Source organism: Marmota flaviventris, chromosome Y, assembly GCF_047511675.1.
Source record: "Marmota flaviventris isolate mMarFla1 chromosome Y, mMarFla1.hap1, whole genome shotgun sequence".
In the NCBI taxonomy this organism is placed as follows: Eukaryota; Metazoa; Chordata; class Mammalia; order Rodentia; family Sciuridae; genus Marmota; species Marmota flaviventris.
The window spans coordinates 13687811-13713031 of NC_092519.1; the positions used below are offsets into that span (position 1 = coordinate 13687811).

Here is a 25221-nt window from a genome sequence, read left to right on the forward strand (position 1 = left end):
TTTTTTTTCGTAGTGCGTATCATTGAAATGTAGGTTTTTTTCCTCCTGCATGAAATATTATGTTTTATAGTACAGACATAGTAATTATGAATTATTTTAGTTTCTACGTATCATGAAAGTTTTATTTCATCTTAAGTTGTGAAGAATAATTTAACCAGATATAGTAATCTTGGTGGTATGTATCATTCTTGGATTTTATTTTAGGACCTGGATTCAGAAATAAGTTGAAATTTGAATTAGTTTACCTCTAAATATGATCTGCCATTTTTATTTTACAGCTTTTAAAATTGTCTCCTAATTCTGTATATTTGGCATTTTTTCATTTTAATGTGTTTTGGAGAGGACTTCTTTTGGTCTTGCTTATCAGAGTTCTTTATAATTTTGTATTTGGATTTTCATTTGATTTCTAAGATTTGAAAGATTTTTCTAATATTATGTCATTGAAATATCATATGCTTTTCTTGAGTTTGTTTTTTGAAACCTTAATCTACCCCAGCAATTCTTAAATCTGGTTTCTTGAATATGCTGGAATGGTCTCCTAACATCTTTTCTTTATGTTTTTAACATTATTTTTAAGATTATATACTTTGTTTTTATGACAAGCTATATTTAGAGTCACGTAATCTATTACTGTTACTTTCCGTTGAATTTTAAATTTGATTTCTTGACTTTCATTTCCAGGATTTCTGTTTGGTTCCTTTTCAGAGTCTCTTTTTTCTAAAATGATCTTTCTTTCACTTTCTGTATTTTCTAAATTCACTCTCTACACCTTTTAGCACAATGAACATTAACTGTGAACTTTGTAAATTCTTCCTCTGACATTTACTCTTCTTTCATGTTGACAGAGTTAATTGTTGAGGCATTTTTTTGGTCACCCACATTCCATATCAGCTGTGCCTTCATTCCGTCTTTTCCATGCTGCAGAGAAATTAGAGATCCCTCCCTGGTTCCTCTCCATCATCTTACCTATTCCTCAAAACAAGCCTTTTTTTTTTTTTTCTTTTCCCTAGTTTGTATGGACAGCATGCCTTTATTTTATTTGTTTATTTTTATGTGGTGTTAAGGATCGAACCCACTACTTTACACATGCTAAGTAATCACTCTGCCACTGAGCAACAACCACAACCCAAAACTTGCCTTTGTGATGTTATAATAGAATATTAGTTCTCCATTTCTGGTATTTTTTAACAACTTTTTCCTAACAATTTGCCTATAAATGTTGTTTATTATTAGTTCTGTCTTTAATTCCCAGGACATCTGTAAAAGTTACATTCCTTTGTCACTTAGAAACTTTGGCCAAAGGAAAATTAGAATAGGTTTTTGCTTTTCTTGTAAATTAGTACAATACCAGAATTTCATAATATTACTTTGTGTCAATACAGAGGTTGAGTACAAAGTCAGTGCAATTTAACATTTCTTGGGTCTTTATTTAATTTGAAAATATTAAGAAATTGGAGGTATTTTCTACAAACTGTACTGTGCATGTATTTCTGTTTTTAAAATATGGACATTTATAGGATACTAAGTGTGAATCTTCTGCTTACTCTGTAGGAAGAAAATGAAAGAAAAACACAACTTAAAGACTACTCAGATAATGAATCCACATCTTCAGATAAGTAAGTAATTTTTAGCATCCACTCTGTATTTCTGTCTGAAAGGCATGGATCTAATACTTTCTCTTTTTTTAAGTTCTGGAAGGAGAAGAAAAGGACCTTTTAAAACCATAAAATTTGGGACCAACATTGACCTCTCTGATAACAAAAAGTAAGTTTATTAACTAAAACAAAGGGGATTACAGAATTGAGAATTGCCTTCCTTCCTATTCTTTCACTTAGTCATTATATTGTGTTGACATCTAAGTTTTGGATAAAATTTTTAAGACTCATATATTATTGTATAAGATCTTATAATTAGAATTTTTTTTCTTCTGGAAAAAACATACTAATTTACAAGCTTAAAAATAGAAAGTACAGGGCTGGGGATGTGGCTCAAGCGGTAGCACGCTCGCCTGGCATGCGTGCGGCCCGGGTTCGATCCTCAGCACCACATACAAACAAAGATGTTATGTCCGCCAAAATCTAAAAAATAAATATTAAGATTTTCTCTCTCTCTCTCTCTCTCTCTCTAAAAAAAAAAAAAATAGAAAGTACATTGTTTATTTCACTTATTAGGCTTTTATAAATTTTATATGAGACTTTTTTTGGTGATCTCTATTTTAGGAGTTTTCTCTTTGAAAAAAGTTAAAACACTTTACTATTACTATTAAAATATTTCTATGTGTAACATCTTCTGATTGAATCATAAGAATTTGGATGGGGCTGGGTTGTGGCTCAGTGGTAGAGCACTTGATGAGCATGTGGGTTCAAACCTCAGTACCACATAAAATAAATGAATAAAATAAAGCTATAAAAATATTTTAAAAAAAAAGAATTTTGAGGACCTGATTAATTCTCACTAGTATTTGCAAAGAATTTCACTTTCAATCTGTTATTTTATTGCAGGTGGAAGCTGCAGTTACATGAGCTGACTAAACTTCCTGCTTTTGTACGTGTTGTATCAGCAGGAAATCTTCTAAGCCATGTTGGTCATACCATCCCGGGCATGAATACAGTTCAATTATATATGAAAGTTCCAGGGAGTAGAACACCAGGTGATTTTTATGAACGAATATATCTTATATAGTTAAAAAACTAAAGTTTAAATCAAAAAACACACAGAATCAATATCTTTGCATTTATTTATTTACTTTCTTCTTTTAATTTGTTGTAATTAGTTACATAACAGTAGAATGTCTTTTGACATATCATACATAAATGGACTGTAACTTCTCATTCTTCTGGTTGTACATGATCCACAGGTACACAAGTTGTGTAATCATATGTGAACATAGGGTAATAATGTCCAATTTATTCTACTGTCCTTCCTACCCCCTTATCACTTCTTCTTCTTTCACTTCCCTCTGCGTAATTCAAATTACTTCTATTCTTTCCTAGCCCCCATGCTCTTATTGTGAATTAGCATCCGCAGTCAGAGAAAACATTCAGCCTTTGGTTCTCTAGAATTGGCTTATTATGCTTAGCATAGTATTTTCCAGCTCCATCCATTTACCAGCATATGCCCTAATTTCACTCTTCCTTATGGCTGAGTAATATTTCATTGTGAATACATTCCACATTTCTTTAACTTCTTTATTCATTAATCATTTGAAGGGCACCTAGGCTGGTTTCATGGGTTAGCTATAATGAATTGAGCTGCTATAAATATTTATGTGACTGTGTCACTGCAGTATGCTGATTTTAAGTGATTTAGGTATAAAACCAGGAGAGAGATAACTGAGTCAAATGGAGGTTCCATTCCAAGTTTTTTGAGAAATCTCCATAATTCTTTTCACAGTGGTTGCACCAATTTGCAGTCCTACCAGCAATGTATAAGTGTACCTTTCCCCCCACATTTTCACCAACATTTATTGTTGCTTGTACTCTGATAATTGTCATTCTGACTGAAGTGCCATGAAATCTCAGTGTCGTTTTTGGTTTGCATTTCTCTAATTAATAGAGATGTTGGACATTTTTTCATTTATTTGTTGATCGATTGTACTGTGAAATGTCTGTTCAGATCCTTACCATTTATTGAATAGGTTATATCTATTTATAATTACTAAAACTGAAATGATTTTTTTGAAGTTGTTTTTCTTTGTAATAAGTGTTTGTAATTATAACTAATATCAGTATTATTTCGTTCCCTTAGGTGTAGAGAATAAAGTAATTTAAAAAATTAAACTGGGAAAGGAGCATTAAGTCCTTTACTGAGTAAAGGCCATAAATTATTATTCTATTGACTTCGAACTGTCAGGTGTTTCTAATTTTTTTTTCACTACAGTTATTGTAAGAAAGAATCACATTTTATCATGAACTTCTTTATTTGAACCATATGTGAAAAAAAATTTTATTGATAATACTTAAAATACAGTGTACTGCTGTTTTACTTATTTGTTCCGTTTTTTTTCCCCCTTCATTTTTAAAAAAATGATTTACAAAAACTATCTAAAGTTTTAGTCAACAGAATTCTTCTTTAAGGGCTAGGATAATCAAAGTTTTACTTGATATTTTCCAAATATATGTGAGACTTGATATGTTACAAATATATGTGAGAATGGGAATCTCACTTGTTATGTGTTGCAAATATACATAGGAATGAAGATCTAGCTTGTTCTATTATTTTATAGAAACTGAAATTTGTAAAGAAATGAAAAATTGAGAATTTGTATTAATTTTGATCTGAGAATTTTTTTTCATCTTCAAAATAAGGTTACTTTAGTATAAATTTCACATGTAAGATCTCTTTAAACTGTTTAATTTGGAAGTTTAATTAATTAGGAAAAATTTCAAAGGCTGCAACAAAATTTCCATGGCCAGCAATATTCAAATAACAGTGACAAATGGTGTTTTTTTCTTGAGTCAGTTCAGAAAAATTTTCGTCTCTGAGCTCTGAAGAATGCAGTGTAACTTCATAATAATAATGTTATCAATCTGTTGTTTGGTAGAAGAAGTGAGAATCAGCTTTCATTTCTGACAAAAGTCATGATATTGCTATTCAGTAGGTCTCTGAGAACATCACATAAGAATATTTTTGCAAATCTGCCAATGACTAATACAGTTTGAGCACAAAAATTATAACTATTAATTTTGAAAACCTTAAGTGAAATTGCATGTAATGAAAATGTTTTCTTTTCATTAAAAATTTAGAGGAGGTAAAAATATCTTTTGTCAGAGTGTCTAAAATGTTTGGGATTTTTAGTTAAGTAAGGGAGTATTAGTATATTTTTCAACTTACGTTCCTATGGAACCTTAAGGAATTTCTTGGCAGAAATCTGATATGTTTTGTTTTCTAGATATAATTAAAAGAAACATTACTTTGGGTTGCTGTTCTATGTGAATTTTGTTTTTTTGTTTTTTTTGTTACATAAATAAAAAATGGTATCTCTGTAATAGAGTTCACAATCTGAATGCTCTGTGTGTTAAAAAAAAATTCAGATTATTCATAGACCTTAAGATCAGATCATATATATGGTACTTGTAGCTCTTCCAGTATGGGTAAATGAATGGCCTTGCCTATGGTGTTCCAGCTACTCTCATTTTAATTTTTATTTATTTTTTGGTACTAGGGATTGAACCCAGAGGCATTGGCCCACTGAACTATGTTCTCAGCAACTTTTATTTTTTGCTGACTAAGTTGCCCGGACTGGCTTTAGATTTGTGATCCTCTTGTCTCCTCATCCTCTAGAGTTCCTGGGATTTCAGGTGTGCACCACCATGCCTTTCTCTAATTTTAATTTTTTTGGGGAAGGGGTACTAGGGATTAAACTCAGGGGCACTAGACCACTGAGCTCCATCCCCAGCCCTATTTTGTATTTTATTTAACACCTTGCTTTTGCTGAGGCTGGTATTGAACTCATGGCCCTCCTGCCTCTGCTTCCTGAGCCACTGGGACTACAGACTTGGTCCATCATGCCCAGCTCTAATTTTAGTTTTTAAAGCCTCAAACCATGAGCAGTATTATCCACTTACCCATGATGAAAGAGTCAACAGGTTTTTACCTTACATCAGGTTGGGATGTGATAGCACCTACAAAATGACTGAAACCCCATTTACATTTTGAAAACTTTCTTTTTTTAATTTATTAATTTTTGATACTATTTGTATCAAAAGGAAAGAGGAAATCATAATTAGAAGGTATATATTGCATTTAATGTATTATTCTCACTTCTAGATGTCTCTTTTCCACTTAGTCTTCAAAATTCTCCAGTAAATTAAAGGCATTTTCTCCACTAAATTTTTACTATGATAATGACTTTAATTTTCTTTTACTTTTTAGGTCACCAAGAAAATAACAATTTCTGTTCTGTTAACATAAACATTGGCCCAGGTGATTGTGAATGGTTTGTTGTACCTGAAGATTATTGGGGTGTTCTGAATGAATTCTGTGAAAAGTAGGTTTCAGAAATTAAATTTTCTTTTAATATATGATTGTGAAAAAATGTTTTTTGTACCAGACAATATACAAAGTTGAGTTTCTTCATAGAACTATAGGATTTTTATTTTTTATTCAGCAGAAATTTTATTTTAAGTGAATTGATTTTAAATCAAAAAAAAATTTTGTTACATGGGATACTTAAAGATATTTAAAAAAACAGCCTCTAAATTAGTAATAGATAAAAATTGAGAATAGAAAGTAAACTCTTTTTTTATGTTAGAGTTAAAAAATTGATATAAACATGTTTTTGATAGATGTGCTTTAAGGGAAAAATAGGCTTTTTATAATTGTTTTTTTTAAATGATAAGAACTCTTAAATAAATTGTTCTGTAGCTTGTTAATAACTTAGTTTTGTGTATTTTTGTGAGTCAGCCTCATAACATTATTATCAGTGCCTCAAACAAGGGACTCTCATTAGTTTTTCAAAGTTGACAGTGGAATTAGGGGGAAAAATCTGTATTGTATATATACAACACATGATAAAATGGGACAGAAGCCTCATAGTCATTCATATGTAAGATCTATTTTAAAATTAATTCAGATGTATATCCGACAATAATTTTTTTTTGTTTTGTTTTCTGTGGTAGGGATCAAAATCAGAGTTTCACACATGATAGGCAACAACTCTAGTGTTGATAGACCCCAAACTCAGTAATTTTTTAAGTTAAAATTTAAGTATTTTTATGTTTAATTGACAAAAAAATACTTACCATGTGATGCTTTAATACATGTGTGTATTGTATAATGTTCACATGGGGTTAAACATATCTGTTTCCTTAAACTTTTTTTTTTTTTTTGGTGGGAGGGTACTGGGGATTACATTTAGGGGCAGTCAGCCACTCAACGACTGAACTACAATCACAGCTCTTTTTTTGTATTCTGTATAGAAACAGGGTCTCTTTGAATTGCTTGGTGCCTCGCTTTTGCTGAGGCTGTCTTTAAACCCCCAATATCCTGTCTCAATCTCCCAAACTGCTGAGATTACAGGTGTGTGCTACCACATTTTTTTTTTAATTTACTTTTTAGTTGTAGTTGGATACAATACCTTTTATTTTATTTATTTATTTTTACATGGTGCTGAGGATCAACCCAGGCCTCACACATCCTAGGCTCTACCGCTTATCCACTACCCCAGCCCTACACATTATTTCTTTTGGCTGAAAATATTCAAAATACTTTGTTTTAGATTTTTTTTAGAAAATGTAGTATATTATCATTATAGTTTTATAAAAGTAGCTTGTATTTTATACTTAATGGACAATCTAAATAAAAAACATGTTTTATTTGGTAATAAGTGCATTTTAGTTTTTTTAAAAGATAACTTACCCCAAATTTCCATCTTTTTTTGTTTGTTTGTTTTTTTGTTTTATTTGAGGTGGACACAATATCTTTATTTATTTTTATGTGGTGCTGAGAATTGAACCCAGTGCCTCGCACGTGCCAGGCCGGGGCGCTACCACTTGAGCCACATCCGCAGCCCCCAAATTTCCATCTTTATTTATTTATTTTTGTATGTTTTCTCGATGTAACAAAAAATTTTCAGAGTTTAAAAGTTAGCAAACGTTTTAATCTGAACTGTTTTTTAGCAGCAAACTGGAAATTTAAGAGAAAAGTGTCATGGGAATGGTCCAGTGTACTAAATAAAGAATTTCTTGATATTACTATACATATTTTTGTATTTGTTATCCCTAAGTTGTGATTTTATTCATTATTTCTGAGTTGAAACTGGATTATCAAGAGTTTTGTTTTCTTTCGTTTTTGTTTAGAAAGGAGTCCTTCATTGAAAGATAGTTGAAAACAAGTAATATTCAAAAAGTTTTGAACTTGGAATAATAATATCAAATTTTTTGTGAAATGATTCACTTATTTTAACTGTCTCGAAGTTAAAATGATTTATTTACCTTAAGTTGCAGAAAGTAGATGCCTTTTGTACAATTTCACTCTAACTTAATTTTTCATGTGGACCAATGCTGCTGAGATACATAATTTATATAGTTTGTTGCTCTACATATAAAACTCAAGTGTTTTGATTTTCAGTCCATTTGTCTTAATTGTTTTAGTTTTTTTTTTTAATTTATTTTTTTATTGGTTGTTCAAAACATTATAAAGCTCTTGACATATCATATTTCATACATTAGATTCAAGTTGGTTATGAACTCCCAATTTTACCCCAAATACAGATTGCAGAATCACATCGGTTACACATCCACATTTTTACATAATGCCCTATTAGTAACTGTTGTATTCTGCTACCTTTCCTATCCTCTACTATCCCCCCTCCCCTCCCCTCCCATCTTCTCTCTCTACCCCATCCACTGTAATTAATTGTTTTAGTTTTGTTTCTTCTCCTCCTCCCCTCTTCCATCTTAACTAAAAAATATTTTTTCTCTAGTTTTCTTCAGTTTCAATTTGTAGTGTATGGGTAAATTAGGGGTAAGGTTTATTTGATACTTATAGCTTTTTTTTTTCTTTTTGTTTATTTACTTTTTGTAATAAGTCTTTAGAAATATGAAGAAAACATGATTTTTTTTTATCCTTCATTTGTTAGGGTCTTGTAGACGCACACTAGTTTCAGAAGGAGAAAAGGAGGAAAATAAGAATCTATGTCAACAAAGTATCTTTTATCATTTTAACAAGTGCTGTTTCTTATATCTTAACATTTCTAAGTATACATTTCTTCTTGAGAAAACTTAGTGTGAAGTAAAGTATATCATCAATTCTTTGTGAAAACATCAATGTAAATAAAAGAATCACAACAGTTATATTGTAATGAAGGAGAGTGATAAAAAAAAATTAGACTTCAAAATTAAGCCTTAACTATCTATGCATGGTGACAATGATTGAAATCTCAGTGACCTTTAGGAGAATCATAAGTTGAAGGCCAAACTCATCAACTTAGCAAGACCCTGTCTCAAAAAAAAAAAAAAAAAAATCTATAATACAGAAGATCAGTAGAATAAAGGGAAGGAAATGGGGAGGAAGAAGGGAAGCAGAGGGAAGGGAAAAAACTTGGGTCTGAATTAAAACAAATTATATTCTATGCTTTTCTGATGATTTAATATGAATCATATACATATATGATTCATTACATATATATAAATAAAAACAGCCAATATAAATAAATAAACAAATAAATAGCTGGGAGGATATGATTCAGTGTAGAGTTCCCCTGGGTTCAGTCACTGTTACCAAAACACTTAAAAAAGAAAACATCCCTGAATTCAATCCACAGTGTATTTAAAATAAATTAATAAACCTTATATGTACATATATGTGTTTCTTTTGATAGTTTTACTCAACAACTTCATTTTAGTCAACTAATTGCTAAGCCCACATAGAAAGAGATACCCCTTTTTTGCTTATATTTTAGAACAGTTAGAAGATGACTCTCACTTCAATTTTGTCTTAGGAATTAAAGGAAATTCTAGTCCTTTTATCTGTAATATTTTGGTTCAGAGTTTAAATGACTTGATATAATCCTCATCTTCTGTATTATAGAAACTAGATATTAAAAGTTTCTTCAGTTGAAATGAAATTAGAAGTTGTTCTATTTTAAATGTAACTTTAACTTTTAGGTGTTTGAATAGTAAAATAAAGATTATAGTCATTAATGTTTGCCCAGGTCAACCAATACTCATGCAGTTAATTTTTCCAAATATGGATTCTATCACATTGAAGTGTTCACTTTTAAAAAATGCAGTTCTCTTTACAGTGCTTGTGCAGCTCAACTCTTTAATGAAATAAATGTAATTTTTTTTAAAACTTTTAAAATTATCTTCTGATCTTTGATGAAAAATAATTCTTTGTATTATTTATTCCCCCTCCCCCAGAAATAATTTGAACTTTCTAATGAGTTCTTGGTGGCCAAATCTTGAAGATCTTTATGAAGCAAATGTTCCTGTGTATAGATTTATTCAGCGACCTGGAGATTTGGTCTGGATAAATGCAGGCACTGTGCATTGGGTGCAGGCTGTTGGGTGGTGCAACAACATTGCCTGGAATGTTGGACCACTTACAGGTATTGTATGTTATTCCCTAACAAATTTAATGTTTAAGGGATTGTTTCCATTAGGTAGTTTTTTCTTAAAAAGTAATTCATTAAAAGTAGAAAGTTCAAAGCCAGCCTCAGCAACAGTGAGGTGCTAAAAAACTCAGTGAGATCCTGTGTTTAAGTAAAATTTTTAAAAAGAACTGAGTTGTAGTTTAGTGGTTGAATATTCCTGAGTTAATCCCTAGTACAAAAAAAAAAAAAAAGAAAAGAAAGAAAAAAATAGAAAATCATCAGGTGTGGTGGCGTATACTTTTAATCTCAGCAACTCAGGCTGAGGCAGGAAGTTCAGAAGTTCAGGGTTAGCTTCAGCAACTTGAAATTTAGCAAGACCCTGTCTCAAAGTAAAGGCAGGGGATGTAACTCAGTGGTAAAGTGCTTCTGGGCTTAATCCCCAGTATCTCCCTTCTGCTGTCCCTTCCTGGAAAAGCAGAACAAGTTTTAATTGCTCGTACCAAGATTAAATTCATGTTAAAAACATCAATTCAATGACAGATTTCAGTGAATAATGAATATATTTCTCTGTAGACATAGGAGATATGCTTTTAATATCTTAGAATGTCATGTTTTATATTTATAAAGGATCTTTTTATGGAAGAGTAAAGCAATAGCAATTATTAAGAATTTTTATTTTATGTGGTTTGACACAATGCTATTGTGTCGGAGTTTTGAAAAAATTCAGTTCCTATTGCAGGCTTTTGCAAGCCAACATTTTGAAATAAATACAGATATTATATATATTTTTTAAAGTTTTGGAATTATCCTCAACTTTGAAGAAACACTAAGACACTTAATATAAGCTTTTAATAAGATGAACAGTCTCACTTTTAGAGCCAGAAAGATCTGAATTTTACCTGTACTCTACATCTTTAACTTCCTTACTTCAATAAGTTTTTTTTTTTTAATCCTCAGGACCTTAGTTTCACCATCTACAAATATGGATTGGAAAATCAAGAAAGATAGGCAAAGATGAAATAATATAAGATATAAAAACAACCCAGCATAATGCTTCAAGTATTTGTATTTCTTACATGATAGAAAACTTAATCACCATAAAACAAATCTTTCATGTTTTAAGATTTTTAGAATTAGTGAGGAAATTATACCTGAGATGTAATAATAGCTATCTTCTCATTATTTGTTAATTTGGATTATTTTATGACAGTTGCTTTTTTCCCCCCTAGCCTGCCAGTATAAATTGGCAGTGGAACGGTATGAATGGAACAAGTTGCAAAATGTGAAGTCAGTTGTGCCCATGGTTCATCTTTCCTGGAATATGGCACGAAACATTAAAGTCTCAGATCCAAAGCTTTTTGAAATGATTAAGTGAGTACTTTCTAAAACTGCTGTAGTCCATTTTGGGAGTAGGGAGCAATAATTAAGTTTTTTTCCCTCTAAAGAATCCTGACCTCAAATGATAAAATGGTCCAGAAAGCTTATTAAAATATAATAAAAGAATATACTTTGAGTGCTGGAGTTGTGGCTCAATGATAGAGCATTTGCCTGGCATGTGTGAGGCCCTGGGTTCGATCCTTAGTACTGCATATAAATAAATAATCAATCCATTGAGTGCTAAAAATATTTTTTTAAAAACAACATACTTTTTTTTTTTTTTACATATAATCAGGATTCTTATAGTACAATAATAAAGACAGCTGATTTTCAGTAAATTCACAAATTCAGCTTGTACTCTAACAAAAATTTATTTCCCAAAACAACTCAAGTTGTTTCATTATTTTAAAATTATTGTTTATCTTATCATTTTTTTCTGTTTTTCAACTATTGAGATCTAGTTAGCAATTAAAATTGTACATATTAAAGATATACACTTGATGTTATGTTTTACATTAAGATGATACACTTATGCATTTAGAAATTTAGTTAAGGCCATTATAAAATTGCCTCATATAATTAACAAATTTATGTGTGTATAGTGAGAACACTGTCTCCCTTTAGATTTTGACTATTGTTTTCATACTGTACATTACATCCCCTAAAACCTATTTACTTGATAACAAACTTTGCACCCTTGACCAACATTTTCCCAAATCACATTCAACCTCAGCTCTGGTAACCTAACTCTGTTCTTCTGTTAATTTGACAGTTTTAGAGTCCATGTGTATGTGAAATCATGCAGTATGTGTCTTTTAAGACTATTGTTTCATTGTATATAGATTCAATATGCATTAGCAGACACTTAAACTGATTCCATTTCCTGTTTGTCATGAATATATATATAATTGCTGATCATGTAGTAGTTGAAGGATTTAATATTTTGGAACCTCTGTACCATTATCTGTGTTGGCTATACCAACTCACATTCTTACCAACCGTTTTTTAAGAGGGTTTTTTTTTTTTTTTTTCCATCTCAGCCAATCTCTGTATTGTCCTTATGTAATAGCCATCCTAAAAGATGTGAGGTGATATCTTACTATAGCTTTGTTTTACATTTCCCTACTACTAGTAGGGAAATGTAGTGCATTCTTTATATACCTATTGCCTATTTCAATGACTTAGAGAAATGTCTGTTTTAAGTTCTTTGCACATTTTAAAATCAGATTATCTTATTTTTTCCCATTGAGTTATGAAGATTCCCTCTGTATTTGTAGTATTAATTCCTTATCAAGTGTATGGTTTGAAATATTTTCTCCCATTTTTTATTTTTTCTTTTCACTTGGTTGATTGTTTCTTTTGCTATGAAGCTTTTTAGTTTGATAAGAGTTCTACTTATTTAGTTCCACTTTTCTTGTCTGAGTTTTGGTGTTATGTCCCCAAAATCATTGCCCACACCAATGCCAAGAAGCTTTTTTACTGTGTCCTCCTTTGGTACTTTCACAGTTTCAGTTCTTCTTATGTTTGAGCCATTAATTTTGAGGATTGGGGGTATTCAGGTTAGAGGCACTCAATAACTGAGTTACATCCCCAGCTCTACTTTGTATTTTATTTAGAGACAGAGTCTCACTGAGTTGCTTAGTGCCTCTATTGCTAAGGCTGGCTTTGAACTTGTAATTCTCCTGCCTCAGCCTCCTGAGCTGCTGGGATTATATAGGCATGTGCCACCATGCCTGACAACTGTTAATTCTTTTTGAGTTAATTTTTTTTGTATGATATGAAATAATGGTCCAATTTCATAATTCTCCATGCAACTGTCCTGTTTTCCTAGCCCTTCTACTTTTTCTATTATTCCTTGATAATACTGATGATGAACCTGGGTTAATTTACCACTTAAATGCCTTGCTAAGTTTCGCTGGCTGCTAAACTGGATATTGTCCTCCCCCATTGTTCTAAGTAACCAGGCAAGTGTGCATCCAAACCCCCTGCCTGTGTACCCCCTATGGACCTTCCACCTCCGCTGCCTTTTGACAACTTTCCTTTCACTACTACATGTTTTTGGCATACCACTCTATTTTTTATTACTAATTAAATCTCTTCATTTGTTATTAATATGTCCAGGTTCTCTTTTTCTTATTTGTGGTGCTGGGATTGAAACCAGGATCTTGTGCATGCAAGGCAAGCACTCTACCAACTGAGCTATATCCCTAGCCCTCTTTTTCTTGATACTTATGTGATAGGCAGAATGTTTCTTGGTTTTCTGGATATCCTGTTATCAGCATATTAGTATTCATTCATAAAAGTCACTTTAATTCTTTAATTCTCAGCATCTGTTATAATGTCTTCTCTATCACTTGTGATTTTGTTATTTGAATCTTCTTTTTCCTTAGTAAAGTTGAGACATTTTTTAAAATGTATTTTTTGCTCATTTTTAGGATTTTTATTGTATGTATGAGTTATTTCTGCTGCAGTCTATTTCCTTCAATCTCTTATAGTTCTATGAACTTATTTATTTGAGAAACCCTCCTTTTTTTAAATGTACATGTCTGTTTTCATAAACTTTTTTGTTAGTACTATTTTGATGCATTCTAGAGGTTTAAGTAAGTTGTGTTTTTATTTTTGGTTGTCTCAAATACTTCCTAAATTTTTCTCTAATTTTCATTTGGCCCAGTGGTCGATTTTTTTTTTAAATGTAATTTCCATATATTTGTAACATTTCAGATTTTTTTTACATTGTTGACTTCTAGTTTGATTTCACTGTTAGAAAAGATTCTAGATTAGATTGGGATCATTTTGATCTTAAATTTGTTAAGATTTGTTTAGTTACCTAACGTATTATCTATCCTGAGAATGTTATACACGTACTTGAGAAGAATGTATAGTCTGCTATTGGGTATATACTGTTTGGTCTGTAGTGTTATCAATTCTTAAATTGATTTCTATTTGAATGTTCAATAATTATTATAAGTAGGGTATTATAGTTTCAAACTATTATGGTAATACTGTCAGTTTCTCCTTTCAGATCTGTCAGTATTTGCTTTTTACCTTCAGGTGTTCTGATGTTGCGTACGTATTTATTTACAACTCCTGTACTTCCTAGTAGAATAGATCCTTTTATAAGCACATAATGACCTTCCCTTTCTCTAGAGAAGTTTTGGATTTGGAAGTGGTTTTCCTAAATATAGCTATTCTGTTTTATTTTGGTTATTTGCATGGAATTTGTTGTTGTTGTTTTCATTCCTTTGCTTTATATCTGTGTGTTACCTTTAAACTTAAGACCCAGCACATTCCTGGGTCTTGTTTTCTAACCCATTTAGCTCTCTGTGCCTTTTATGTGATGAATGTAACATAAAAATTTAAGGCAGTCAATGATGAGAACTAATTGTTTTGTGTCTACTTTCATTCTTATGTCATTATTATCAAAGCCTATTCTTCACTATGGGAGAGTGCAACAGAACTTGCACCAATTTGTTACTTAATATCCATTAATCAATATTCCCCATTTCTGCCCCCATTTCCCTTGGCTTTGGACAATCATCAATCCACTTTCAACTTCTATGAGAGCAACCTGTTTTAGAGTCCACTTGTGAGATCATGCTTGTCTTTCTGTGCTTCACTTCACTTAACATAATGATCTCAAATTTCATCTGTGTTGTCGCAGATGACATTCTTTCATGGCTGAAAAGTATTCCATGGCTGAAAAGAATTCCATTGTGATTTCATTTCCTTTGACTATATAGCTAGTAGTGGGATAGCCGGGTCATGTGGCAGATCTATTTTTAATTTTAGAAGTAATTTACATAGTGTTTTCCATACTGTCTATTCTAATTTTCACATCTGCAGTGCGTTTGTTTTCTTTCCTTCATATCCTTATCAGTACTTATCTTTAGTCTTTTTTGGTAGTAGCCATTCTTACTGTGGGGACATGCTATCTCATTGTAGTTTTCATGCTCATTTCCTGTGATGTTGAACATTTTTTCACATACATATATGCTATTTGTGGTTTTTTTGAGAAGTTTCTGTGTAGTTCTCTTGTCTACTTTTTAAATTTTGAGTAGTTTGGTTTTTTGCTATTGAGTTTCTGGAATTCCTTATTAATTCTGGATGTCAATTCCTTTTGACATATATAATTTACAAATATAACCCCTCCTTCTATAGGTTGTCTATTCATTTTGCTGAACATTTCTTCTGCTCTGTAAAAGCTTTAGTTTCATTTGATTCTTCATCTGTAATTTTTTTCTGCACTTTTGTGATGTTGCCCCCCCAAATCCTTGCTCATTCTGGTGACCTGAACATTTCCCCTTTATATTCTTTTAGTAATTTTATACATTCAGATCTTAACACTTAAGGCTTCCAATCCAGTTTGAGTTGATTTTTGCAATATATGAGAGACATATATTCTTGTATATGTGAATATTCAATTTTCTACATTTAAAAAAAGCCATTGATTAATTAATCAATGGTTCTTTTCCGGTTCTTTTTCAAAAACTGTTTCTTTGTCAAGTTGTGCATTCATATTACACATTGTTTACCAGTTTCATTTAACTGTATTTCTATATCCTCTTGAGTTTCATTGACTGTTGGGAAAAAAAAAAATCACAGCTTCTAATTATCAGGTGTTTATCCACTTTGATATCTTTAGAATTTTCCACTTAGAGATTTAGGAATTTAAGACTTATCATCTTACTTTTTTTATTGTATTTCTTGTGTCCTATATGGAGATTCAGAAAGCATGTGGTGAAATGAGTTTCTCTACCACATTTATGGGAAGTCCTTCTCAATAAACACATTTCTCCTAAAGATATGTATTTAAGGAATCAGTTGTTATTAAATATCAAATTTATTCACCTGGATATTATAATCTTCCTGTAGCTTCTCTGCTGTGATTAATAATTATATCAGTAATTATATTAGTAAGTGTAATTTATATCAGAGGTGAATATATAAATTTGTTAAGATTTATTTAGATACCTAATATATTATTTGTGGGTCACATAGGCAGAGGAGATACTCAAGCTTTTTATGCAGATGTGTGTAGGTAGCAGAGTACTTGGGTTGTATTCTATATGGTGGGAGCAGTGAGCCTCTTTTGGGTTTTAGTGGTTTCCTTGGTTTGGTTTGGCTCTGTGAGCCGAAAGAGTCTCTTACTGACTGTTCTACTAGTTTGGGGGGACCTAAAACACTTATTCTTTGATTACATGTGGAGTCAGTAATGACATCTGTGGCATTCAGTGTCAGTTTCGTCAATTATCAGGCAAGATGCAGAGTAAATAAGGCATTGGACCTGCATAGGGACAAAGAAAAAAGAAACCTGGTGTTATTCCAGCTGCTACTATGAGTGTTATCTATTCAGGAGGAGGAAGAGAACTTCTGTCTCCCATCCCCCGTCCGAGTTTTACATGCTGATACAGAGGGATGGCCTGGGTGACTTTTCTTTCTCAGATTCTTTCTGTTGCACTCCCCTCTCCCCCAGCCCTCCAAGGATCAATAACTAGAACTGAAAATATTTCTCTTAGCTGAGAGCAAGTAAACATTAGGTGAAGTTTTTCTCTGAGTCTTCATAGGATTGTGTATGCCTGAGGGTAGGGTGATATACAGAGGCTTTTCTCCCCATACTATATCTTGTTTGCAGTGCTCACCATGGGTTGAGTTGGAATGGATTATGGCCAGGACCATGAATATTTCTCTCAGTTAAATTGCTTTGAACAAGTGTGGAAGAGCAGAACACTGTCTTTGCTAGGTCTGTTCTGATCTTTATTATTTCCTTTCTTATACTAATTTGGGGTTTAGTTTATGAGATCAATTTTTGTCTTGTTTACTTCAGACCTTTGTTCTTTTTTTAATGTAGTAATTGATTGCTATAAGCTTTCCTCATAATACTACTATTAACTATAACTTATCTTTCATTACACTTGCTGCATCTCATAACTTTAGGTATGTTTTGCCTGTAGTTTTATTTGTTTCAAGAAATTTTAAAATCTTTTAATTTCTTTATTTGTTCAAAAGTAAGTTGCTTACTTTCATGTATTTGTATAGTTTTTAAAGTTTTTCTTTTTAGTGACGTATTTTATTTAATTATAATCAAAAAAGATACTCTATATGATTCCAGTTTTTAAAAATTTCTTGAGATTTGTTTTGTGACCTATCTGATTAATGATTCATGTGCTGTTGGAAAAAAAATCTATATTCAACAACTGTTGGATAGAATATTCTGGGGTTGTACGTGAAGTCCTTTTTTGGTCCACATGCTTGTTAACTCTGAGGTTCCTTTGTTGATTTTCTATCTGGATGAGCAGTCCATTGCTGAAAGCCAGGCTTAGTGGTGCATATCTATAATCCCAGCAATTTGGAAGGCTGAGGAAAGAAGTTCAAAGGTTCAAGGTTAGTCTCAGCAATTTAACCACAAAACAACTTAGTGAAACTCTGTCTGAAAATAAAAAAGGAGTGGGGATATAATTCAGTAGTACAGCAGTCTTGGTGCAATCCCCAGTATCAAAAAAAAAAAAAAAAAAAAATGGAATGTTAAAATCCTTAGTTATAACTTAAATCCTCTTTTCATTTAAATCTATTAACATTTGTTTTATATATGTGAATATTTCAATATTGGGTGTACATATCTTTATAATTAAGTTATTTCTTCTTGTTGTATTGACCCCTTTATCATTATACATTGACTTTGCTTATCTCATTTTTTACTGCTTTTACTTAAAGTTATCTGATAGTGGTATGGATTATTCCTGCTTTCTATTGGATTCCATTTGCATGTAGTATCTTACCCTGTTCCTTTAGTTTCAGTTTATGCAGATCCTCAGATGAAATGACTTTCTTACAAGCAATGTATAGTTAACTTTGTTGGGTACCATATTCTTGGTAGGTAGATTTTTCCTTCAGTATTGTGAAAATTTGATGCTACTCTTTTCTGGCCAAAGGTTTCTGCTGAGGCATCTACACTCAAATCAGTAGGGATAGTTTGTTTCTTCTCTTGCCACATTGGGAATCTTTTCTTATGTCTTGGGGTAGACTTGAATGAGTTAAATCCTGACCTTTAACCTTCCTATTGCTGACTATTTGTATCTTTTTCTAAGTTTGGTATAAATTTGCTGTTATCTCTTAGGCATTCTCATGTCCTTCTTGAAGCCCACCAAACCTAAACATTTGACCTTTTTAACATTGTCCCAAATTTCCCAATTTTCATTTCCCTTCTTTATTTTCTCCAACAGTGTATTTTCAAGTAGTTTGAATTCAGACTCTCTAATTCGTCTGTGTGATGTGTCATGCTTTTGATATCCTAGTACATTGTGAGGCACTGTCTTTAATCCTTGTACCACATAAAAATAAATTTTAAAAATTAAGTAATCAGAAGAAAAACAATATATACACACACATATGTGTGTGTGTGTATAAAACCAACCTTTGCTTTGATGGAAGGATTGATAAGGAATAACTAGAAAGCCACATGGAAGATTGAACAATCTTCTGAGAATGAAACTGAATCAGGGCCATTTGCCAGCTGCATAGTATGCCAATCACTGAAGCAACAAGCTTTGGAAAAGAGAAATATTTCATTAGTAAGTCATACACGCATGGAGGTGGAAGATCCACATCTCAAATCAAACTCTATGATAATCTGGTTTGGGGATACTTATGGGATGAAGAAGCAGGGTATGAGGCAATCGGAAGTAAAGTAACCAGTGATCTGCATATATTTTGTTAGTATTCATGTCCAGAAAATGACAATATTAACAATGGCCTGAGAGCAGTTTTGGGCCTTCCAACATCAAAAGACAGGCTTCAAGTTCCAATAAAGTAACTTAAGTAATCATTATCATCTTGACATGTGTGTCAGAGAAGTATTATTTACAGCAAAGATAGTAGGTGACTAATAATATATTGCTCAGCTGCATGACCTCCAAAATTAGTGATTTTTTTTGTAAGTCAGCTAAAACCAAGTCAAGCTGGAGAGTTTATTTTTGTTTTCCATCAGGTTACAAAATATTTAGAAAAGAGTTCACACAAGTGCTGTTAGTCATAATCCCCTTTCCAAAATTCTTTGGACAAATGTGTCTTTTGGGGGGAGCAGGAATGTGTGTGTGTGTGTGTGTGTGTGTGTGTATACACATGCATGCATATATTTGTCTTTATAAAAATAATATATTTTACTCTATAAATCAAATCTAAGGCAACACTTTGAATCAAACTATTTCCTTTTCAGAGTCTAGACACTCTAAATATGTCAAATAATAATTGTTTAATACCAAATTAGTGTGTTAGAAGAAAATAGTAAAACTATGATTTTGAATTTCTGTTTGCACAAGGCACAAATTTAATAGTGGAAAATGATGTTTACATTATAACTCACTTTATTACTTTTTTTAAAATTGAAACTACTTTTCTATATGAATTTATATCATTTTGTACTTTTCACAAATTTTCTTGCGTTAGGTGTTGAGACTTCTAAATTACATTTTATTTTATTAAATTGTCAAAAAATTATTTATATTTGTGAACATGAGCTTTTATTTCTCTGTATTTTTATTGGTGCATTATAATCTTATATAATGGTTGGATCCATTGTTGCATATTTTTATATGCACACTGTATATTTTGGCCAATATCATTCTCCAGTATTTCCCTTTTTCCCCATCTCTCCTCTCCCACTGGTCCCTTTTCTTTGCATTGCTGATCTCCCTGGATACTCATGAGACTCCCTTCTTTATCACCTTTTCCTTTTTTTCTCTCTGGATTCCATACATGAGAAAAAACACAGAACCCTTGACCTTCTGAGTTTGGCTTATTTCATTTAACACAGTAGTCTCAAAGTCCATCCATTTTCCTGAAAGTTTCTTTTATCTTTATGGCCAAATAAAACTTCATTGCATATGTACACTGCATTTTCTTTATCCATTAATTTATTGATGGATACCTAGGCTATAATGAATTGTGCTGTTATAAACACAGATATGCAAGTATCACTGCAGTAAGATGACTTTAATTCTTCAGGATAAATATCCAGGAGTGGAATAGCTGGGTCACATAGTGGTTTCATGCCTAGTCCCTGGAACTGATGTCCATCATAATTGTACTGATTTACAATTTCATTAATAGAGTAAAAGTGTTCCTTTTTTTGATTGTCTTGTCTAGCACTTATTACTTGTATTCTTGATGACTGCCATTCTGACTGGAATGAAATGAAATCTCACTGTAATTTTGATTTGCATTTCCCTAATTGCTAATGCTGTTGTATTTTTTTTCCTTGTGTACCTATTGACCATTTGTATTTCTACTTTTGAGGGGTTTAGATCATTGGTCCATTTATTAATTGGGTCATTTGCTTTTTTTGTTAATTTTTTTTGAATTCTTAATATAAGGTGGGTATTAATCCTCTGTCAGAACAGTAGATAAAAAAGATGTTATCCCATTCCGTAAGTTCTCTATACATTCTTAGTTGTTTCCTTTGCTCTGCAGAAGCATTTGACATCATTCCTTTAAATTCCTAAGTTTTGAGAGTCATTGCCTGCACCTATATGTTGGAGTGGTGGCCTTACACTTTCTTAAAGGAATTCCTTTGTTCTTGTCTAATTCCTAGGTCTTTGATTCATTTTGAGTTGATTTTTGTTCAGGGTGGGATAAAAGTATCTGGTCTTGTCCTTCTACATATAGATAACTAGTTGTCCTAGCACCATTTGCTAAAAAAGACAGTCTTTTCTCCAGGGCATGTTTTTTGGCACTTTGGTGGAGATCAAAGGAAAGATCATATAATTGTATCCAAGTGGGTTTGTCTCTGTGTCTTCTGTGTGTCTGTTTTTATGTCAGTACCTTGCAGTTTTTGTAATTATAACTCTGTAGTATAATTTAAAGTCAGGTAACATGAAGCCTAACTAATTTTTTTGTTGTTATTTATTTTTTTTCTTAGTTTGGTTAGAATTGCTTTGATTATTCTGGGATTTCATTCTTTTGAATGAAATTTAGGATTATTTTTTCTAGTCTATAAAGAATATCATTTATTTTGATGGGGATTATTGGCTATATATTGCTTTTGGTGGTATAGCCATTTTGACAATATTAATTCTGCCTATTTGAACTTTGGAGGTGTTTCCATCTTATGAGGGCTTCTTCAGTTTCTTTCTTCAGTGTCCTATAGTTTTTATTTAGAAGTCTTTTTCCTCCATTTTAGATTTATTCCTACTTTTTTTTAAAGCTATTGTGAATGAGATTTTTTAAGCTATTGTGAATGAGATTGTTTTCCTGATTTCCTTCTCAGCAGATCATTGTTGGTATATAAGAAAGCTGTTGATTTTGTAACTTGCACTTTGCTGAATTTAATAGCTCTGGCAGACATTAGCTTCCCACCTTATATACAACTTTAATTCCTTGGGGTATATATAGTTAAGGAATGGTTTAAGTAGATCATAGGTAGTTCTATAGTTTTTGAGAAACCTCTGTAGTGTTTTCCATATTGGCTATACTAATTACATTCCCTATAATACTTTTTCCCCCTGCATGCTTGCCAGTATTATTTATTTATTTATTTTCTTTCTTTCTTTGGCGGGGGGGGGGGGGGGGGGGGGCTTGGTGATTTGAACCCAGGGCCTCATACATGCCAGGCAAGCACTTTATCACTGAACCACATCACCAGCCCTGGTTTTTTTTTTTTTTTTTTTTCTTTATAACAGCTATTCTTATTGGGGTAAGATGGAATCTCAGTGTAGTTTTGATTTGCATTTATTTCTCTGCTATCTAAAGATGTTGAATTCTTTTTTTTTTTTTTTTTTCTTTTTTTAATGTTTTTTTGTCATTTGCACCTCTTTCTTTGGGTGTGTTCAGATCATTTGTCCATTCTTTTATTGGATTACATGTTCTTCTGGTGTTAAAATAATTAAGTTCTTTTTATATTTTAGACAAGCATCTTATAAAAGGAGTAGCTGGCAAGGAGTGTCTCCCAGTTTAGAAGCTCTCTACTCACTCTGTTAATTGTTGCCATCACTGTGAAGATGATTTTTAATTTGACATAATCCCATTGTCAGTTATTGCTATTATATACCGGGTGTCAGACTCTTATTCAGGAAATTATTTGCTATGCCTGTACCTCTAAATGTTTCTCCTGTTTTCTTCTTGTAGTTTCAAATCTTACATTAAGGCCTTTGATCCATTTTGAGTTAACTTTTGTATAGGTTAAGAAATAAGGATCTAATTTATCTTCTGTTGTTATATCTCCAGTTTTCTTAACACAATTTATGAAAGAGACTATCAAGATATCCCTTTGCCTAGAATCAGATGGCTGTCAAGGCAGGTTTTATTTTTGCATTTTCATTATGTTCCATGCATCTACAGGTCTACTTTCATGCCAGTTTAGTACAGTTTTTGTTAAAATGGTGGTTTTATACTATATTTTTAATTCAGGTACTATGATGCCTGCCTGTGTGTTTTCAAGCAGCTCTTTGTCTCATTGATGCTTTAAATTGTTCTTTTGTTTTTGCTGCAGTCTTTTCTCTTTTTTTTATTTGTTTTAATTGGTTACACATAACAGTGTAACAGATCTTGACATATCATGCATTTGAATCAGATGGGGTATAACTTCTCATTTTTCTGAGTGTACAGATTGCAGAATCACATTGGTCATGCAGTCATGTATATACCCACAGCAATAATAATGTCTGTTTTATTCTGCTGTCTTTCCATTCCCCCTTCTCCACCCCTCCCCTCCCATCCTTCTCTCTTCCCAATCTAATGTGACCCCTTCTTATTTTTTTTTTCCCTCACATCATCATCCTGTATTCTGTATAAAGAAGGGGGTCTCCTTCCATCTTCCTTGCAATTCCCATTCTCTCTCCCTTTCCCTCCGACCTCTCTTCCCTATCTAAAGGTAATTTTCTTCTCATGTTCTTCCTCCCTACCCCATTTTGAGTCACCTCCCTTATACCAGAGAAGACATTCGACATTTGTTTTTTTGGGATTGGCTAACTTCACTTAGTATAATCTACTCTAATGCCATCCATTTCCCTGCAAATGCCATGATCTTGTTATTTTTTAGTGTTGAGTAATATTCCATTGTGTATAAAGACCACATTTTTTAATCCATTCATCCATTGAAGGACATCTAGGTTGGCTCCACAGTCTTAGCTATTGTGAATTGTGCTGCTATAAACATTGGTGTGGCTGTGTCCCTGTAGTATACCGTTTTTAGGTCTTTTGAGTATACTCTGAGAAGAGGAATAGCTGGGTCATTTGGTGGTTCCATTCCCATTTTCCAAGGAATCTCCACACTGCTCTCCAAATTATCTGCACCAATTTGCAGTCCTACCAGCAATGTATGAGTGTACCTTTTTCCCCTCATCCTCATCAGCATTTGTTGTTGTTTGACTTCATAATGGCTGCCATTCTTACTGGAGTGAGATGGTATCTTGAGTAGTTTTAATTTGCATTTCTCTGATTGCTAGCAACAGTGAGCATTTTTTCATGAATTTTTTGTTTGATTGTATATCCTCTTCTGAGAAGTGTCTGTTCAGGTCCTTGGCCCATTTGTTGATTGGGTTATTTGTTTTTTCCTTGTTTAACTTTTTGAATTCTTTGTATATCCTAGAGATTAGAGCTTTATGATGTGTGAAGGATAAAAATTTGTTCCCAGTATGTAGGCTCCCTATTCGCTTCACATATTATTATTTCTCTTTCTGAGAAAAATCTTTTTAGTTTGAATTCATCCCATTTGTTGATTCTTGGTTTTAATTCTTGTGCTATAGGTGTCTTATTAAGGAACTTGGGGCCTAACCACACGTGATGGAGATTAGGGCCTACTTTTTCTTCTATTAGATGCAGAGTTTGGTTTGATTCCTAGATTTTATCCAGTTTGAGTTTACTTTTGTGCATGGTGAGGGATGGGGATTCAGATTCATTTTGTTGCATGTGGATTCCCATTTCTCCCAGCACCATTTGTTGAAGATGCTATCCTTTCTCCATTGCATGCTTTTAGCACCTTTGTCTAATATAAGGTAGTTGTAATTTTGTGGTTGGTCTCTGTGTCCTCTATTCTGTACCATTGGTCCACCCGCCTGTTTTGGTACCAGTACCATGCTGTTTTTGTTACTATTGCTCTGTAGTATAGTTTAAGATCTGGTATAGCAATATCACCTGTTTCACTCTTCCTGCTTAGAATTGCTTTAGCTATTCTGGGTCTCTTATTTTTCCAGATGAATTTCATAATTGCTTTTGCTATTTCTGTGAGGAATGCCCTTGGGATTTTGATCGGAATCGCATTGAATTTGTAGAGTGCTTTTGGTAATATGGCCATTTTAATAATATTAATTCTGCCTATCCATGAGCAAGGTATATTTTGCCATCTTCTAAGGTCTTCTATTTCTCTCTTCAGGGTTCTATAGTTTTCATTGTATAGATCTTTCACCTCTTTTGTTAAGTTGATTCCCAAGTATTTTTTCTTTTTTGAGGATATTTTGAATGGGGTAGTTTTCCTCATTTCCGTTTCAGAGAATTTGTCACTGATACACAGGAATGCCTTTGATTTAGGGGTATTGATTTTATATCCTGCCACTTTGCTGAATTCAGTTACTAGTTCTAGAAGTTTCTTGGTAGAACTTTTTGGATCTGCAGGGTATAGGATCATATCAGCAAACAGTGCTAGTTTTAAGTGCTTCTTTTCTTGCTTATATTTATGCCTTTAATTTCTTTCGTCTCTCTAATGGCTCTGGCTAGTGTTTCAAGAACTGTGTTGAATAGAAGTGGTAAGAGTAGGGCATCCCTGTCTTGTTCCAGATTTTAGAGGGAATGCCTTCAGTTTTTCTCTGTTAGAATGATGC

General features: G+C 32.5%; 1 protein-coding gene across 9 annotated transcripts in view; it reads left to right on the top strand.

Annotated features, from left to right (window-relative positions):
- Positions 1–25221, top strand: part of LOC139703458 (lysine-specific demethylase 6A) — a 188852-nt gene that overhangs the window by 147686 nt on the left and 15945 nt on the right. For all 9 annotated transcript variants that reach the window (XR_011705766.1, XM_071606909.1, XM_071606916.1 and 6 more), the window contains 6 exons: positions 1552–1616; positions 1690–1764; positions 2502–2650; positions 5875–5989; positions 9864–10051; positions 11266–11407. Coding sequence is in view for 8 of the 9 variants with exons in the window: in XM_071606909.1 (XP_071463010.1) it covers positions 1552–1616; positions 1690–1764; positions 2502–2650; positions 5875–5989; positions 9864–10051; positions 11266–11407 (734 nt within the window). In the remaining variant the exon portion in view is untranslated. The remainder of the gene's footprint in view (positions 1–1551; positions 1617–1689; positions 1765–2501; positions 2651–5874; positions 5990–9863; positions 10052–11265; positions 11408–25221) is intronic.